At 41.4% G+C, this 20,694-nt stretch overlaps 1 protein-coding gene across 1 annotated transcript in view; it reads right to left on the bottom strand.

Moving 5' to 3' along the window:
- LOC140201540 (nuclear receptor-binding protein-like) overlaps positions 1 to 20,694 on the bottom strand; it is a 102,055-nt gene that overhangs the window by 20,152 nt on the left and 61,209 nt on the right. The window contains exon 7 of the mRNA XM_072265809.1: positions 1,155 to 1,238. Within this exon, the coding sequence (XP_072121910.1) occupies positions 1,155 to 1,238 (84 nt within the window). The remainder of the gene's footprint in view (positions 1 to 1,154; positions 1,239 to 20,694) is intronic.

Below are 20,694 nucleotides of genomic sequence, written 5' to 3'. Positions count from 1 at the left end.
ACTAAACACTGGTAGAGGTGCTACCTCATAGCTCCAGCAAACCAAGTTCAACCCTGATGGCTGGAGCTGTCTTCAATGCATTTGCGTATTCTTCCTATGGCCATGTGGGTCTCCTCTCAAATCCCAAAAATGTCATTGGCTGAGAGATTAACCAACCAGCTTAAGTTGCTCTTTTGTAATGAAGTGTAGTAGAATATTGCAGGGGCAGGGATTCATGAGAATGTGGGGAAAATAAAATGGAGATGATCAGGGACATTGTATAGCTAGACTATACAAGTTAAAATTGTAATTGCAGGATGTTCTACTGTAGCTATCAACATTGTGCAGCATTACACAGAAAGACAAAATTGGACATGTCCTTTATGGTGTGTCTGAATTTTTATTTCATCTAATACAAGGTTTCTCAGTTGAAAAGGCGGCCAAAATAATGTTCCTTGCCCGTAAAGTTTGAAGTAAAACTGCTGGAATCATTCACTGTTTTGGTCTACTTCAGCAAATAGATAAAACTTTGTTAAGCAAAACTGGCTAGTGGGAAAAGGCAGAAGTCTGAATTCTCTGGCTTTGCCAGAATAAACCCAAACACTATTCAACAAATATTTCCTCCTTTGTAAAACATGATCAATTAGGAAGTGTCCTTTTAAAAAGGGCATGTCAAAATACAGTTTGTAGATGTGCAATAAGAAAGTTCTATTTATGGAATGAACTTGTACAGTAATAAGTTTGATAAGGAAAGAAAAGCTTTTTTAAAAAATGTAAAGAAGGAAAACAATTTGTATTTTCTCTTTGAATGCCGCCCCCCCCCCCCAATTTTTAACTAATGAGCTGTGATAAGAATGGGAAGGATACCATACGCTTGACTCCAGTACTAGTGAAAAATTGCAAAAAAAGCAGCTGGCAAGATTTTAAATTGACTACATCCCACATGCAGCCAAAATAAAAACCTACTTATTCGGATACTGCTTTCTACAAGGTATGAGAAAGAATCAAGAAAAACTGGAAAATGGCATGCAAAAATGAAATAAACTATCCTTTCTCAAGCACTAGGTCCTTTTTTAAACTCTATCCTGTTTGCAAGCAATAGTGAAGTTGCCCTATTTAAAAATCAATAACCAATCTGACTTGTGGATTAAATCACATTGTAATCTGCTCCTTACCTCCATATTCTGGGGCAAAAAAGTGCAGATTCTTCTGTTCCTCTCTACAGGTTTTCACATGGTTATTAATTGTATCAGGCGCAACTGCAAAGTAATATTCAGAGGTTAGATAAAGAAGAAAATATTCATACAATGTTGCAGTCATTATGCAATCTAAGAGACAGATTAAAACATTATACAAACTACTTTGCTCCCCCTCTCTTTGCTGTACAATCCAAGGAATACAAGGAATTCCATGAAGAGCATCAATCATCCCTTACTCAGTCAGGTCAACGAGTTGCAGAATGATTGCAGGCAAACCACAATCAAGGTCCAGATGCCCATTGAAACCCAACCAACATTACTTCAATTGACATGATTTGATATGCTGCAGCTCATTGCTGCAGATGAATGGCCTGCTGGAAAAACATTTGACTCTAAATCATGCATTGCACAGGCAGATGGCAAGGTCTGAGGAGGTGAGAGACTTGGAAGCAGCAAGTTCGAGGTCAGATTCTACAGAAATGAATGAATGTCAGAGATCTGGCCCATCATGATGGAGGCATGATATTGCAGAATTTGCTATTTGTCTCTATTTGCTGGAAAAATATCAAATTTAAACATAAACAACAGGAATTCTGCAGATGCTGGAAATTCAAGCAACACACATCAAGGTTGCTGGTGAACGCAGCAGGCCAAGCAGCATCTGTAGGAAGAGGTGCAGTCGACGTTTCAGGCCGAGACCCTTCGTCAGGACTAACTGAAGAAAGAGTGAGTAAGGGATTTGAAAGTTGGAGGGGGAGGGGGAGATCCAAAATGATAGGAGAAGACAGGAGGGGGAGGGATAGAGCCAAGAGCTGGACAGGTGATAGGCAAAAGGGGATACGAGAGGATCATGGGACAGGAGGTCCGGGAAGAAAGACAGGGGGGGGGGGACCCAGAGGATGGGCAAGGGGTACATTTAGAGAGACAGAGGGAGAAAAAGGAGAGTGAGAGAAAGAATGTGTGCATAAAAATAAGTAACAGATGGGGTACGAGGGGGAGGTGGGGCCTTAGCGGAAGTTAGAGAAGTCGATGTTCATGCCATCAGGTTGGAGGCTACCCAGACGGAATATAAGGTGTTGTTCCTCCAACCTGAGTGTGGCTTCATCTTTACAGTAGAGGAGGCTGTGGATAGACATGTCAGAATGGGAATGGGATGTGGAATTAAAATGTGTGGCCACTGGGAGATCCTGCTTTCTCTGGCGGACAGAGCGTAGATGTTCAGCAAAGCGGTCTCCCAGTCTGCGTCAGGTCTCGCCAATATATAAAAGGCCACATCGGGAGCACCGGACGCAGTATATCACCCCAGTCGACTCACAGGTGAAGTGTTGCCTCACCTGGAAGGACTGTTTGGGGCCCTGAATGGTGGTAAGGGAGGAAGTGTAAGGGCATGTGTAGCACTTGTTCAGCTTACACGGATAAGTGCCAGGAGGGAGATCAGTGGGGAGGGATGGGGGGGACGAGTGGACAAGGGAGTTGCGTAGGGAGCGATCCCTGCGGAATGCAGAGAGAGGGGGGGAGGGAAAGATGTGCTTAGTGGTGGGATCCCGTTGGAGGTGGCGGAAGTTACGGAGAATAATATGTTGGACCCGGAGGCTGTTGGGGTGGTAGGTGAGAACCAGGGGAACCCTATTCCTAATGGGGTGGCGGGAGGATGGAGTGAGAGCAGATGTACGTGAAATGGGGGAGATGCGTTTAAGAGCAGAGTTGATAGTGGAGGAAGGGAAGCCCCTTTCTTTAAAAAAGGAAGACATCTCCCTCGTCCTAGAATGAAAAGCCTCATCCTGAGAGCAGATGCGGCGGAGATGGAGGAATTGCGAGAAGGGGATGGCGTTTTTGCAAGAGACAGGGTGAGAAGAGTAATAGTCCAGATAGCTGTGAGAGTCAGTAGGCTTATAGTAGACATCAGTGGATAAGCTGTCTCCAGAGACAGAGACAGAAAGATCTAGAAAGGGGAGGGAGGTGTCGGAAATGGACCAGGTAAACTTGAGGGCAGGATGAAAGTTGGAGGCAAAGTTAATAAAGTCAACGAGTTCTGCATGCGTGCAGGAAGCAGCGCCAATGCAGTCGTCGATGTAGCGAAGGAAAAGTGGGGGACAGATACCAGAATAGGCACGGAACATAGATTGTTCCACAAACCCAACAAAAATGCAGGCATAGCTAGGACCCATACGGGTGCCCATAGCTGCACCTTTAGTTTGGAGGAAGCAGGAGGAGCCAAAGGAGAAATTATTAAGAGTAAGGACTAATTCTGCTAGACGGAGCAGAGTGGTGGTAGAGGGGAACTGATTAGGTCTGGAATTTTGGATTCCAGAGTGGTGGTAGAGGGGAACTGATTAGGTCTGGAATTTTGGATTCCAGAGTGGTGGTAGAGGGGAACTGATTAGGTCTGGAATTTTGGATTCCAGACCTAATCAGTTCCCCTCTACCACCACTCTGCTCCGTCTAGCAGAATTAGTCCTTACTCTTAATAATTTCTCCTTTGGCTCCTCCCACTTCCTCCAAACTAAAGGTGCAGCTATGGGCACCCGTATGGGTCCTAGCTATGCCTGCATTTTTGTTGGGTTTGTGGAACAATCTATGTTCCGTGCCTATTCTGGTATCTGTCCCCCACTTTTCCTTCGCTACATCGACGACTGCATTGGCGCTGCTTCCTGCACGCATGCAGAACTCGTTGACTTTATTAACTTTGCCTCCAACTTTCATCCTGCCCTCAAGTTTACCTGGTCCATTTCCGACACCTCCCTCCCCTTTCTAGATCTTTCTGTCTCTGTCTCTGGAGACAGCTTATCCACTGATGTCTACTATAAGCCTACTGACTCTCACAGCTATCTGGACTATTCCTCTTCTCACCCTGTCTCTTGCCAAAACGCCATCCCCTTCTCGCAATTCTTCCGTCTCCGCCGCATCTGCTCTCAGGATGAGGCTTTTCATTCTAGGACGAGGGAGATGTCTTCCTTTTTTAAAGAAAGGGGCTTCCCTTCCTCCACTATCAACTCTGCTCTTAACACATCTCCCCCATTTCACGTACATCTGCTCTCACTCCATCCTCCCGCCACCCCATTAGGAATAGGGTTCCCCTGGTTCTCACCTACCACCCCAACAGCCTCCGGGTCCAACATATTATTCTCCGTAACTTCCGCCACCTCCAACGGGATCCCACCACTAAGCACATCTTTCCCTCCCCCCCCTCTGCATTCCGCAGGGATCGCTCCCTACACAACTCCCTTGTCCATTCGTCCCCCCCATCCCTCCCCACTGATCTCCCTCCTGGCACTTATCCGTGTAAGTGGAACAAGTGCTACACATGCCCTTACACTTCCTCCCTTACCACCATTCAGGGCCCCAAACAGTCCTTCCAGGTGAGGCAACACTTCACCTGTGGGTCGACTGGGGTGATATACTGCGTCCGGTGCTCCCGATGTGGCCTTTTATATATTGGTGAGACCCGGCGCAGACTGGGTGACCGCTTTGCTGAACACCTATGCTCTGTCCGCCAGAGAAAGCAGGACCTCCCAGTGGCCACACATTTTAATTCCACATCCCATTCCCATTCTGACATGTCTATCCACGGCCTCCTCTACTGTAAAGATGAAGCCACACTCAGGTTGGAGGAACAACACCTTATATTCCGTCTGGGTAGCCTCCAACCTGATGGCATGAACATCGACTTCTCTAACTTCCGCTAAGGCCCCACCTCCCCCTCGTACCCCATCTGTTACTTATTTTTATGCACACATTCTTTCTCTCACTCTCCTTTTTCTCCCTCTGTCTCTCTGAATGTACCTCTTGCTCATCCTCTGGGTCCACCCCCCCCGTCTTTCTTCCCGGACCTCCTGTCCCATGATCCTCTCGTATCCCCTTTTGCCAATCACCTGTCCAGCTCTTGGCTCTATCCCTCCCCCTCCTGTCTTCTCCTATCATTTTGGATCTCCCCCTCCCCCTCCAACTTTCAAATCCCTTACTCACTCTTCCTTCAGTTAGTCCTGACGAAGGGTCTCGGCCTGAAACGTCGACTGCACCCCTTCCTACAGATGCTGCTTGGCCTGCTGCGTTCACCAGCAACTTTGAAATTTAAACAGAATACAGACAGTCCATGTTACTCCAGGGTTTTGTTCCTGAGAACTAAATTGACAGATTCCTTTGAAAATCAAACTACTGTTTTTTGATTGCCACCATATCATATCACACTGGACACACTTGCTATAATTCTATTTCATTGAGTATTCACTCTAACAGTACCCATAACTAAACTAGGATCAGAGCTATACAGCACAGAAACAGGGCCTTCAGCCCAACTCGTCAATACTGACCAAGGTGCCATTCTTGAGCATGTCCTATTTACCTGCATTTAGCCCATATCTGTCTAAAACTTACCATTTATTTATCTGTCCAAATGTCCTTTGAACACTGTAATCACTTCTGCATCTACTGCTTCCTGTGGCAGATTGCTCCACATTGCACCAGCCATACAATTGCCCTTCAGGCAATTTTCCCCCTCTTATTAAACAATGCCCACTAGTTATAAACTCTCCTACCCAAAGAAAAAGACCATGACCATCCAACTTATCTTGGCCACTCAATTTTATAAACGTCCATGGTTGCCTCTCAGTTTCATTCACTCAAGCATGAAAATACCCTGGTCTACCCAAACTCTCCCTGATATAAATCAAGCCCTCCAGTCCCAGCAAAATCTTTATGAATCCTTTCTGCACTCTCTCTAACTAAATCACACCCTTCCTATAGTGCAACCACCAGAACTGCAGACTATATTCTAGGTCTGATCTCATCAATATCTTGTGGAGCTGTGACAGGATGTCCCATTTCTTGTGCTCTATGTCCTGCTTGATGATGGCAACATACCAGACACATCCTTCACTGCCAATCTACCAGTGTTGCTACTTACATGGAATGGTGTACACCTTGGTCTCTCTGTTCCACAACATTCTCCCAGGACCATTACTCACTGTATCCCCATGTCCTGGCTTAACTTTACAAAATGCACCTATGCATATATGCCCAAGTTATGCTCCAATCTAATAATAGTATAGTGCATAGTATCCATTCAGTAATGAATATCATAAAACAATTATAATCCTGAAAAATTCCTCAAAAATGCATAGTACAATTTATGTAAAGTCGCATTTTTACAGGGCAGGTCATCTGAACCCATGAAGCCCCTGTAGAACTTCAACAGAAATTGAAGGCATTTATTGTACAGAAAATATTGTGTTCACGCTATTTTTCATCTGAATTTGCACTAAGGGGCAATTTTCACCACAAAATAAATTCAATAAATCTGTACAGAATAACTTCCTACCAAAAACCATTGTCCACATGAAACCATGTCACCCAGCTCTGCTGACTACAAAGTCCAACAAAACTTTTCACCCAATTTTAAGTTAACTGATTTATAAGTAGCTCTGCTTTTTCTTCAGTGTGAATAAATTCAACTCATTCACATATATGGTGCCAATAAAAAAATATTCACCACCTTGGAAATTTTGATGTTTTATTGTTTTACAACATTGAATCATAGTAGATTTAATTTGGCTTTTTTGACACTGATCAATAGTAAAAGACTAATGTGTCAAAGTGAAAACACATCTCTACAGAATGATCTAAATATAAAACAGAAATTAGTTGATTGCTTAAGTATTCACCCCCTTTTCAAATGACACACCAAAACATCACTGGTTTTAAAAGTCACATCATTAGTTAAATGAAGATCACCGTGTGCAGTCAAGGTGTTTCAGTTGATTGCAGTAAAAATACACCTGTATCTGGAAGGTCCAACTGCTGGTGAGTCAGTATCCTGGCAAAAATTACACCACAAAGACAAAAGAGCACTCCAAGAAACTCTGAGAAAAGGTTATTGATAAGCACAAGTCAGGAAATGGATACAAACAAATTTCCAAGTCACTGTAAATCCCTTGAAGTACAGTTAAGTTAATCAAAAAAATGGAAAGAATATGGCACAGCTGTAAATCTCCCTAGAGTAGGCCATCCTCAAAAACTGAGTGACCGTGCAAGAAGGGGACTAGTGAAGGAGGCCACCAAGAGACCTATGGCAACTCTGGAGGAGTTACAAGCTTCAGTAGCTGAGATGGGAGAGACAGTGCGTACAACAACTGTTACCCGGGTGCTTCACCAGTCGCAGCTTTATGGGAGTGTGGCAAAGAAAGATGGTTCTATGGTCTGATGAAACCAAAATTGAGCATTTAGTCTGATGGCCAAAAAGCTATGTTTGGTGTAAACCAAACACCACACATTATCAAAAACACACCATCCCTACTGCGAAGCATGGTGGTGGCTGCATCATGCTGTGGGGATGTTTCACTGCAGCAAGTCCTGGAAGGCTTGTGAAAGTAGAGTGTAAAATGAATGCAGCAAAATACAGGCAAATCCTGGAAGAAAACCTGATGCAGTCTGCAAGAGAACTACAATTTGGGACCAAGACAATGACCCCAAGCACAAAGCCAAAGCTACACAGGAATGGCTTAAAAACAGAAAGTTAATGTCCTGGAGTGGCCAAGTCAGAGTCCAGACCTCACCCCTAATTGAGAATGTGTGGCTGGACTTGAAAAGGGCTGTTTCCTCGCGATCCTTGTGCAATGACAGAGCTTGAACAGTTTTATGAAGAATGAGGGAAAATTGCAGTGCCCAGATGTACGAAGCTGGTTGAGACCTATCCACACAGACTCGAGGCTGTAATTGCAGCCAAGGGTGCATTGACTAAATACTGACGTGAAGGGGGTAAATACGTCAACAATCAATTATTTTGTGTTTTATATTTATAATTAATTCAGATCACTTTGTAGAGATCTGATTTCACTTCGACACAAAAAGTCTTTTTCTGTTGATCAGTGTCAAAAAATCCAAATTAAATTCACTAAGATTCAATGTTGTAAAACAATAAAACACGAAAACTTTGAAGGGGGGGGGTAAATATTTGTTATGGCCACTGTACACTTTATTTTAGTCCCATCAGTTCAGTTTATTCCAGAATGTTAATACATATCTAAAGTAAAATGTACTGACATTTACTAACCATTTACTTGTAAGCAGACTGTGCACCTATTAACTCAAATTAAACTGCACTGTAGAACACTTTAAATCCACTTTTTATAATGCAGTTTACATGGTAAATACATGCTGGTATTGTAGTTATGCACATTTTATTCCATATCTGTAATTCTAACTATATTTACATAATTCTTTATTTTGTATAATTGTTGAAAGTCCTTTTTCCCTTCATGTCGTGCCAATACCATAGCAATTTCCAAAATGAGTTTAAATGTATATGGTGAATAAAGTTGATTCTTGATTAAAAATCTGTAGTCAGATTAAAAAAAAACAATTTCATTAAATTTTGAAATTAATGCATTTCTAAGCAGGAAATGTGTTTCTGTGCAGTTACTAGATAAACTAAATACATTAGTATCATTAGATAGCTCACACTGGTATTCTGTCATATATACATTACCTGGAAAGTAAACGGGAAATGCAAAACAAAGTATTTTCAAATACTGAAAGCTTGATTTTGTATCAATAAATGAATACAAAGCTCTAAAATTTACCTGAAGTGGTAAAGATACCCAGACAGTTAACTAGGCAGAAATAGAATTCCCCTTAGACCTTGGCCAGAAATTCAACCATGACTCACCTTCCACTCTTTAAAACCCCTCTCCTATCTAAAGAACATGACAGAAGAATGCCCTTATTTGTCTGAATGGACAAAGATCTAAAACCATGGAGGAGAATGCATGACAAACACTCCATTCACGGGCTTCGGGAATGCAGCCGGTAGTATCTGCAGGATGCATGGCAGCAACCCACTGACAGTTTACCTCAAACCATACACAGATAAGGGCTGATAATGATAAGAGGACTTTTTTTTTTAGGCAAAAGATGGTGAATCTGTGGAACACATTGCCACAGATGGCTGAGGACAAGTCACAGGATGCATTTAAAGTGGACATTTCTTGATTAGTAATGGCATCATGAGGAAAACGCAGGACAACAGGAGTATAGATAGCACACTTTTTCTGCTGAGGTTGGATGAGACTAGAACTGGAGCTCAGATATTAAGGGTGAGCAGCATTCAGAGCCCAATGAGAGTGTGGAATGAGCTGCCAGTGGAAGTGGTAGATGCAAGTTCAATTGCAACATTTAAGAGAAATTAGGACAAGTACATGGATGGAAGAGGTATGGAGGGCCGTGGTCCAGATGCGGATCGAAAAGACTGGGCAAAATAACAGTTATAAATGGACTAGATAGGTCAAACTACCAATTTCTGTGCTGTAGTACTCTGAATGGGGTTGAGGGGAATAATAAATCAGTTACACTCGAATGGCAGAGCAGATCAATGGGCTGAATAGCCTAATTCTGCTCCTATATCTTATGTTCTTATGATAAGTTGGCCACAATTCCCATAGCCTACCTTGGGCATATTTGGGCTCCCTTCATAATCAATGGGATAAAATCCTGAACCACTGACCTGACTAATTCAAAGCAGTAGCCCAGCCCCTGCTCAAGAACAAATGAAGATCAATGACAGCCTATGTGCACACTGAGAATAACTTTAAATTCAACCCAGTTAACAAAGGGGAAAGGGGAAAGATATTGGAGTAAGGGAATATGACATCACTGATACATTTTTGGCCACCACCTGTTACTAGTCTTCCTTTTATCATTATTCCAGTTATTTTGTGATGTTATAGAGATCCACACAGGGAATTCACATTAGTCTTATTTTAGTGGAAGCATGATTGTATCTAATACCATTTCAGATTCAATGAGAGGCCAAGAATTGTGAAGCGCTGTAAAATAAGCACAAGTGACCATGAAATATTTTGCAATTGCTCATTGATTTCAATAAAATCTTTTGAGTTATGGCATTAAACTAGAGTCTGATAGAATATGTTCAATTAACTTCTAAATTATTGGATTTCTCAGACACTCAGATCATTAAAGTTAAATCGGGGGGGGGGGGGGGAACGGACCCTGGATTTCATTTCTCACTAGTCAGTGCTGAAGTGCCAGATTAGTCATTCTTAAATGGTTAAGGAGGAGAGGTTTGTATACAGGGGTTGGAAACGGAACAGAAGCAAAATAAACTAACAGCAAGATGGAAGGTCAACATAAGCTAGATAAAAAAAAAATGATCCCTTATCTAGAGAAATCTTCTGGCTTAAATTATGGTTCACAGTTTTTTACTAAAACATGATCAAAACAATTTTTCCAGTAGCAATCAATTTTTCAACATTCACTTCACATTCAAGGGAACAGCACTGAACATAAAAGCCATAATCAGACAAATCCCATGAAAGATTTCTGGCTCCAACACTGCATATTTACTCAAAGCACTCCAATCTTCTAAAATAAGCACAGCGAAGTGCAAGGTATAATTTTTAAAAATTTGCAGTGCATTACTGTAGAGCTAATATAGCTATGCATCAAGGTCACAAAATCTAATTGTTCTCAATAAGTACAAACCAAATCAATTGGACACCAGTTGCCCAAGATGTTTACTCTTGCATTGTCAGAGCAGGGGTTCCCAACTTGGGGTCCATGGCACGAACAAGATTGGGAAGTATTTTGTAACAGGAACACAACGGGAGGTAGATGTACAAATTTAAAGTAATCTATTTCATCATATCAAACTGAAATAAATACAGAAATCAACCTACACAAGCCAATCTAGAAATTTCAGAAATGTTGGTACATAGACAAAAGGAGTTGATAATACAAAGGTTACACACAAAATTCAACACATTAATTTCATCTTCAAAAGCAATGAAGCTCAAGTTAAGAAACAATTATTCCATTACAAAGAAAAGTCAATGCAGAAAAAGGTCATTTTCCAGTCAAAATATGTAAGTATTTATCCTCCAGTCAGCCTTAATCACATTCACCTGACTTGTTCCTCTGGTCACATTTGTTTTTAACAATGTAACCACTGTAAAAATGTAGATAAACCAACTGTTCAGAATTCTTGATCGCAAGACATTTAGTTCATTGTTAATCCAGAATGTGAACCAGGGCTCGAGTGCAAGCAGGGTGTGCAACCAGAGGCAGGCAGAACCTGAAGTGCAGATGGGGTGCAGCCCAAACTGGAATAGGAGCCTTGAACTCCAGAGGTCAGCAACTTGGGTAGGTTTGTGGCAGGATCAGAGATGCATCATTCTTGCAAAATTCTCATTTCTTTAAACTGGCTGGGTTTACTGGAAAATTTATTGTACTGCTGCATAGTGTGTATGTGGGGGAGTTAAAAGAACTTTAGGATACTAAAGGGTCCTAAATCTCTTGGTGGTACCAAAATCCCAAGGGTATCAGATTAATAGTTCCATTACATCTACTTTCAAAATACTGAATTATTGCCTGAAACACAAAACCTGGAAGTGAACAAAACCCTAACGTAAGGAGGCTTATTTATTCTCCATTCTCAGTCCCCTCTATTTCAATCTAGATAGCTATCTGCTTTTCCCTCAGATCAAATACTGGAGGGAGTTTGCTTTTTATCTTTGCTGTCACAAACTCCGTTAATTTGAACTACTGGCTAGATTTCAGACAGTTTTGTTCCAATTAAAAAGCAGCACTTATTTTTTCGTGCTCTTTAACAAAAATGTGGCAGATAAGGTTTTTTTTCCCCCCTTTAGATTACCCAGCATAATAGAAAACAATGAGATAATATAAATAAGGAATAAGGAATAAATATCAAGTAAGGAATACCCAAGCAACTGAACACCAGGTTGAAAATAAACAAGATTATATATATATTAACAGCTAATGATTGAGGCACAGCCTCAGAATTAGACACCCCTTTAGACCACAGGCAAGGAGAGATTTCTTTCGCCACAGAGTGGTAAGCCGGTGGAATTCACTTCCATAGGTGGGTGTGGAGACCAAATTATTGGATACATTTAAAGCAAAGGTTAAACAAGAGAGATTAGGAAGATTTGAGGTCGACTTCATTACCTTTGAGAACCAAGAACTTTCCAATTGGAATCTAAAGCTAGACAGCATTGAAGTCAGCCAGAAAACATCTTGTTGGAGTATCTATTATAAATGTTCATGCATCCCTAGAGTAAAATATTCATTAGGGATGAGTCAACAGGATCCTGTTCCTAAACCTTCAGGTCAAAGAAATTTTCCACTGTAACATAGCAATATACCTGGTGTGACAATCCACAGCTAGAACGCAGCACATTTAAATTAGAAACATAAGAAATTCTGCAAAAGCTGGAAATCCAAAGCAACACACAATATGCTTGAGAAACTCAAGTTCTGAAGGGTCTTGGCTCAAAACATCAACTGTTCATTTCCATGGATGCTGCCTGATCCACGGAGTTCTTCCAGCACTGTGTGTTACATTTAAATTCTGTTGTCTCATAGGCTATGGCAAATTCTAAGTAGAATAATTGTATAATGGACAGCACACCCATCTCAAATACATCCTCATCCATTAAGTCTTGATGATTACTTAAAACAAATCCAGAATCTGATGGCTAGTAACTCTCAGCAGGTCAGAGTCATACAGCATGAAAACAGGCCCTTTAACTCAAATTGTCTCCAGTTACCGAAGTGCCATCCTGAACAAGTCCCATTTGCCTGTAATCTTCTAAAGTGTTTCTAATCACACAGCTATCCAAATGCTGTAATTTTATCCACCTCAACCTCTCACTCCGGCAGCTCATTCCAGATACCCACCACCTTGCACTGGGAATATTTGTGCTGCTCTGCAGGAAGGATGCAATTAAGGTAGCGAAGGTGTAGAAAAGATTTGCAAGGACATTGCCAGGACTGGAGGACAAGTTCTAATGAGAGACCGGATAAGTGGGGCTGCTTTCCCTGGGACAAAGGAAATTGAGGGGTAACCCTATGGAGGTTTATAAAATTATGAGTAGATAATTAGTCAGAGGCTTTTTCCCCAGGGTAGTGGAATCTATTGCCACAATAGGTCAACAGCAGATTCAATCTCAATGGCTCTTCACACGGCCTTAAACCATCTGGACAATACAAACACTATGTCAGGATGCTGTTTATCGACTGTAGCTCAGCATGTAATACCATCATTCCCACAATCCTGATTGATAAGTTACAAAACCTGAGCCTCTGCACCTCCCTCTGCAATTGGATCCTTGACTTCCTACCGCAAGACCACAGTCTGTTAGGATAGGTGATAATATCTCCTCCTCGCTGACAATCAACACTGGTGCACCTCAGGGGTGTGTGCTTAGCCCACTGCTCTACTCTTTCTATACCCATGACTGTGTGGCTAGGCATAGCTCAAATACCATCGATAAATTTGCTGATGATACAACCATTGTTGGCAGAATCTCAGATGGAGACAAGAGGACGTACAGGAGTGAGATATGCCAACTAGTGGTGTGGTGTCGCAACAACAACCTTGCACTCAATGTCAGTAAGACCCAAGAGCTGATTGTGAACTTCAGAAAGGGCAGGTCGAAGGAACACACAGAGGGATCAGAAGTGGAGAGAGTGAATAGTTTCAAGTTTCTGGGTGTCAAGATCTCTGAGGACCTAACCTGGTCCCAACATATTGATGCAGTTATAAAGGTGGTAAGACAGCATCTATACTTCATTAGGAGTTTGAAGAGATTTGGTATGTCAACAATAACACTCAAAAACCTCTATAGATGTACCGTGGAGAGCATTCCGACAGGCTGCATCATTGTCTGGTATGGGGGGGGGGGGGTGGGCGCGCTACTGCACAGGACCGAAAGAAGCTGCAGAGGGTTGTAAATCTAGTCAGCACCATCTTGGGTTCTAGCCTACAGAGCACCTAGGACACCTTCAAGGAGTGGTGTCTCAGAAAGGCAGCATCCATTATTAAGGCTGCCCAGCACTCAAGAGCATGCCCTTTTCTCACTGTTACCATCAGGTAGGGGTTACAGAAGCCTGAAGGCACACACTCAGCGATTCAGGAACAGATCCTTTCCCTCTGCCATCCGATTCTCAAATGGACATTGAACAGTACCTCACTTTTTTAAATACATATTATTTCTGGGTTTTTTTTGCACGATTTTTAATCTACTCAATATATGTGTACTGTAATTGATTTACTTATTTATTATCTTTCTTCTATATTATATATTGCAATTAACAAATTTCACACAATACCCAGTGACAATAAACCTGATTCCAATTTAAAACTAGACGTCATTGAATAAAGGTGAGAGAGGAAAGATATCTTGTACAGCTGTACCAAGGCATCCCAACTGTTGTACTCAATGCCCTGTTAAAGAAGCAAAGCATCTGGTTCATCTTGTGGACCTGACTCAACACTTTCAGGGGAACTTTGTACTTGTACCCCTAGAGCAGGGGTTCCCAACCCGGGGTCCACAGACCTGGCAGTTAATAGTAAGAGTCTAAGGCACAAAAAAAGTTTGGGAATCCCTGCCCCAGAGCAAGTGAAATCTGTGGGAAAATAAGCACAGTTAACCTTTTCAGGTCAAACTTTCAACCCAAAATGTTAACTATTCCACTTTTCACAGCTATGATCCAACTTCTGATTGTTTGCAGCACTTTGCTTCAGATTTCCAGCATCTGCAGGTTTTATTCACCTCACAATTAGAATCTATTTTGATGTCAGTTAACACAGAAACAAAAATCACAACTAAAACAATGAAACAGATCCTGTTATAAGTCCTATTGATAAAATCCATGCTGATAACAGCTGGCAGAAAATAAACTATGTTTGACAACCATTAAGAAAAAATCAACTAGAAAAGCTATGACAGGATAATTTCAAATGAAGTAATTCCCATTCAATATTTCAGACTTCTAGGAATTAACAATATTATAGTTCTGAATTTTTCAAAATAGGTTATCAAAAGGTTTCTAGCACCTTCATGTTGCTTAAAGAGAACAAGAAATTGAAAAATGGAAATTATCAATTGTATCACTTCAACAGTTTCAAATGAAAAATAAGATTTTGGGAAGATTTATCATAACCAAATAATGTAAAACTCCATAACCTTTGTTTCAAAACTTCTGTAATGATCATTTAATAATTTCTCACAACTAACATTTATGACCTTACAAAATTTTGCAACATTTCATTACAGCAGTAACATTTGAGAAATGCTGAGGCTGATAAAAGTGCTCACAAATTCATTGATTTATGGAAGTAATGTATTCCTGGAAAACAGCTGCCCAAAGTACATTATGGGCATTTGGGACATTGCAATCCTGTGTACCAAGAGTGGCAAGCATTTTTTTTAAATATGAAAAATAGCTTTGGAAATCAAACAAATATATATCAAAAGGTCAAGAGAGACCAACAAAAACCAGATTGAACACAAATAAATTAAGGACCGTGTACTTTGTTCCATTACTTTTACAGGTCCTCCATTAGAAGTACAAAAAGAATCCAGTTCCAATGTCAACTCTGGCATAACATGTTTTTTTTTAAAAAGTGGCAGAACAGACTGGGATGAGGAATTTCAGCTGCAAGGTTACACAGCAGAAAATGTGGTATTCTCCTTTAAGCAAACAAAATCAAGGGCATCTTGAATCAAATTTGTACAAGAAAATCATGGATAGAGAAAAGCTGTTCCGTTAGTGGATGGTCAAGGATCAATGCCACAGATGGAGATTTTCAATAAAATTTACTTTAAGTGTACAAGGGAACGGAAGGAGGAAGTTGGTTTGATAATTACCTGCAACTTGGTGTTCGGAAGGGTGGTGCAAATTCATTCAAATCAATGCTTATTGAAGGGAACTGTATGGGTATGGCATAGAATATAATCTGCAGGGTTTTTGGGAAGCAGCAGGGGAAAGAGAGTATATGAACAGTTCAGAGTTTCAGATGTGGTAGGCTGAATGCGTCCCTACCGCTCCCCAAAGACTTAGCTATTCCATGAAATCAGTACCTCAAACCAATTCAATGATTTTCAAACCAGATTACTTTGTTTGCTGCTCACTCAGTAGAAAACAACAACAAAATTTCAGTTCTTGGTTTCTGCTTTATTCTGCATCAAAATATGATTTATCCTTCAGTCTTTAATCTATATTCACTGGATAATTTTAAATTCTCAAAAATCATTTTTACATCTTAATTAAACCAAAATAGGACCTACATAGAACATGCAGCACATAGCGCAGTACAGCCTGCAACATTTTGCCAACCCATATACACATAATTCACAATCAATCTAAACCTTCTCTCCCTCCTACACAAACCATAACCATCTGTTTTCTCTTACGTACATATGCCAATCTAAGAGTTAATTTTATGTCCCTATCAGATCTCCACCTACTACCACCAACAGTTCCAGGCACATACCAATCTGTATAAATCACCTACCTCTGACATCTCCGCTAAACTTTGCTCTGCTTATTTTAAACAGGCCTCCTCTTGTATTAGCCACTGCCTCCCAGGGATAAATTCAGCTTGTGAGCCAGATGTCAAACTATTGGGTTTGACTTAAAGGCAAAGTCCAGAATGCAACATGACCAATTCCTCCTCTACTACACTGCTAATGTTGGAAACCAACTCCAGCCCACCCTTGCCCCCAGTCATTCTGATTCTGTATGCAATTGCTAGGAAAAACATGCAATCACAACTTCATGGTTTCAAGCTGCATTCAAGGTACACTAGACACAGAATTCAGGCATGATAATTCAGTACACTATAGACATGTTCCACCATCCACTGTGTTAACTTTCCTTTTCTTTTAGTGTGTGCCTGCGTGCGTGCGAGTCTGTGCATGCGTCCATGCTGATGTCTTTTTCATGGCTTTTTACAAGGCGCCGAGTGAGAGAGGGACTCTGTGGCGCGCCACTCCTCACACAGACATTTTTGCAGTATTTTTCCCTTTATGTTACGAGGTCGGGTTGCAATCTTGACACTCAACCCGACATGGATGGAAAGCGTACTCGGAAGCGGACCCAACTGGTTTCGAACCCAGGAACCTCTGCTCCCGGGTCTGGTGCCAATGTTATTGCGGTACCAACCAGCCCGTGTTACCTTTCCTTTATGAAAGAACCAAGTTTGTATTTGTTCTTGAACAAAAATGGATTCCAGGGAACTAATTCAAAGAAGAACAGGGCACTTGTCCCATTTCTTTGGGTTTAGAGTGTAACACCACAAGATAGAAGCAAAATTGATCATTTGACCTATTGAGTCTGCTCTGCCATTCCATCATGGCTGATCCATTTCCCTTCTCAGCCCCAATCTCCTGCCTTCTTCCCATACCCTTCCGTGCCCCGACCAATCATGAATTTATCAACCTCTGCCTCTGCTTACTAATCTGTCAACTAAAATAGATCATACTGCTACTTACAGATGCATGCAACATAGGTCCTATATATCCCACATCTACAACTTTGGTTCCACTTCACTAATACTGGACTGGTTGCAATATGCTTTGAAACATCAATGCTCAAAAACACTCAATGACTGCAAATTTCTCTTGTGGAAGAAAATTCTGAAAAAGGGTCAAAATATCTGAGTAGTTAACACCTTGCACCTTCCATATAACTAGTGTTAGCCTTAGTGCATAACACAGCTGCGCAAACAAGATGAAAACAGTGAACATCATAAACTATAGGGGGAAACCTTGTGGGCTGTCAGGTTTCTGACAATTAAAGTATCCTGGTTTTTCCTTCACCTGTCAGGTACTAACACACAAGACAAATTAATGAATGACTGGAGGTAAGGATTTAATGAACATTCTATATATCATAAATATCATAACATTTATCATAAATAAATGTTCACATTTGGCCTGGGTTCTCAGCATGCTTGCAATAATTTATTGTAGTTTCAAAGATGCTTAGCAACCTATTTCTGTTGTGGGCAGACAAGAGACTGTCTCTGGCATTTTGTTGTGGGAATTGATAAGACACACCCGATTGACTTTTTTAAAAAAAACTTTGATATAATTGACTTTATGCGTGCATATATAAAAAAAAGACTATGATGTGTTCTTTGGAAGACTTGATGATCACATCATTTGCGAGTCATTCTTCCCTTATTCATGAATAAAGATATTCTCTATCAATTTGAATTCAGTGTCCAATTTATTTGTGATCAACTTTAATTGAATTTCCTTAGCAAATTAATTTCCCTAACAATTTGGCACCAAACATAGAGGCCGTTTTATACGGGGTCCAAAGAACCATTATACTGTGAGCTACTGAAAGTTTGAGATAAGTGAACAAGACCAGTAGATAAGGAGATCATTGGGAATGTTTGACCGTGAGCCACTGAGAGTCTCTGGGGGAGACAAGACCAGTGCAGAGGAGGGATTCAACTGGCTGGTGACTATCCCTGAGCTCCTGGAGAGGGGCAAGATGGTGGATGGTAGACAGGGTCCAAGATCCACTAATATTCAAATTAAAGGACAACAGGGACTTCAAAGACTGAGATAAATTCTGGCCAGAAAAGGGCAAAGGAATTGTACTGTGATTGAAAACTAACTAAATTTGATTACAGACTGACCTAAAGCTAACAGGTTAGAAACGAGTAGTAATGAAAGCAAATGCTCAAAGGCCACTGGCGCTATACCAAAGAGATACAATCTTGAGGCCTGACCATCCACCGACAAAGACTCTGATGAATAAACATACTATGAAGAGGGTAAAGTAGTACAAGACAATGAAGCAACTTCTGGGTAAGCCCCCTGTGTCTCTGGGCTCCCCAGCAGTCAAGGTATAGCTGGAACATGGAGACAGCAGGTCTGTGATTACTTTTTCTAGTGGTTTATATGGATGGAGCTAGGGAGACTGCACCAATGCAGGCTCTTTTGATTTAAAGAAAGTTTGTTGCTGGAAAGGTGAAACCAAAGGAGGTGACAGGGGACCAAATTGGGATTTAGAATACATGATGTGGTGTTTTAATAAATGGGAGGAAGTGGCCAAAAAGCACCAGCCACCAAAACCTAAACCCAAGATGGAGGAGGCAAAAATACAAATAATGAAAGTAGATCCTCCTCTCCCTCTTTTCTCCCCCTGCAGGGTTCTATCTTAAAATTCTAGACGACGAGCTACCAGGAAACCCTATTATGGAAATAGTAGTTTTCCATGGCCACTGCAAAACAGAGCCCAGCAGCTGCAACAACAAGCACAATCGTCAGTCCTATTCTGGGAACCAACTTCCCTCATATGAGCAGATTTCCCCATCTGGTGCCTCGAGCACAGGGGTTCTTCTGCTCCCATGGAATGGGAACAGACACCACCTGTAAACATTCCACAGGGTGTAGGGATGCAAATGTGGTTACAAGCCAAGACAGTACAGTCTGTTGCAGGAGCTAGCAAAAGCCATAGGGAAAATGTGCTATCTGATGGTACAATCCACGCGCAGGTACCCCAAATAATAGGAGGAGATATACCGATCCTCAAGCCCTGGACCCCTGCAGAGATTAGGAATATGACCAGTGACGCCCCTAACTCTATTAGAAAACCTATCACGTTCCACAATTGGTTAGTACAAACTTGTAAAATTTTTAATCCTTTTCCAGAGATGTGTAGTGACTTCTGCAGGTCAAAGAGATCATCCTAGCAGAGGCCAGACAACAGTGATTTTGGGGGAGGTCACAAGATGCCAACAGAAAATGGGTGAGCCCATTAAGATTTCATTTCTTGGTTTAAAGGTATATGAGAAAATAGTGCAGGAACACAATTGGAACAAAATGGACCTTTAGCTGTGCAAGCTTGTTAAAATTGTTTGCGACCCGAAAAGCAAACTCATTCAAATTGGCTCCCCTGGAGTGGCAGAATAAGACATAGGAAGAAGTGACAACTTTCCTTATTAATATGGAATATAATGGACTGTTTAAAAGTACAGCACAGCGAAAGGACAGCATGTGCAGCAGGAAAGAGGGCGTTATGAAGGAAGAGGTCGCAGGACTGGAATGAGAGGGGAAGAGAAAGAAAAAGCAAATTCAGAGCATCTTTCCAATCGGCATAATCTATTTTGGTCCCGATACGGGAATGATAGTCACAAATCCTCTGAAGACTCATCCTTTTAGGATCCTTTGTACCTTTAGATGGGAAAGCCCACTCCTTTTCGTCAGAATGACCCGCCACTTCGACTGAAAGAAGTGGACCCGCCTTTATGGGCAGTGCATGAGAATCATGTGGGTCTAGTTGGCTCCGTGGCACCCCACCAAGTCACACTTTAAAAAAATGTGAGACTCTCTTCCATTCGCCTATACTGTTTTACCTCCTGAGGCCATTAACGGTATTAAACTGGCTATTAAGACTTTTTTTAAACAGCAAGGAGTGCTACACATGATACAAAGCCCTTGCATTAACCCCACACTGCCAATCCCAAAACCAGGCAGGGCAGGTGAATGGCGGTTTGTGCAAGATTTGCAGGCTGTCAACCAGATAGTGCAGTCTTTTTTCCCTGTTGTACCAGACATAAATGTTATTTGGCCTCTCTGCTCAGCCTTCTTCTCGGTCCCTCTGCACAAGGACAGTCAATACCTGCTCATCTTTATGTTTAACGGACGATATACCTAGACGAGGTTACCTCAGGGATAAA

The sequence above is a fragment of the Mobula birostris genome, chromosome 8 (assembly GCF_030028105.1).
Source record: "Mobula birostris isolate sMobBir1 chromosome 8, sMobBir1.hap1, whole genome shotgun sequence".
In the NCBI taxonomy this organism is placed as follows: domain Eukaryota; kingdom Metazoa; phylum Chordata; class Chondrichthyes; order Myliobatiformes; family Myliobatidae; genus Mobula; species Mobula birostris.
This window is presented reverse-complemented; position numbering and strand designations above follow the sequence as displayed.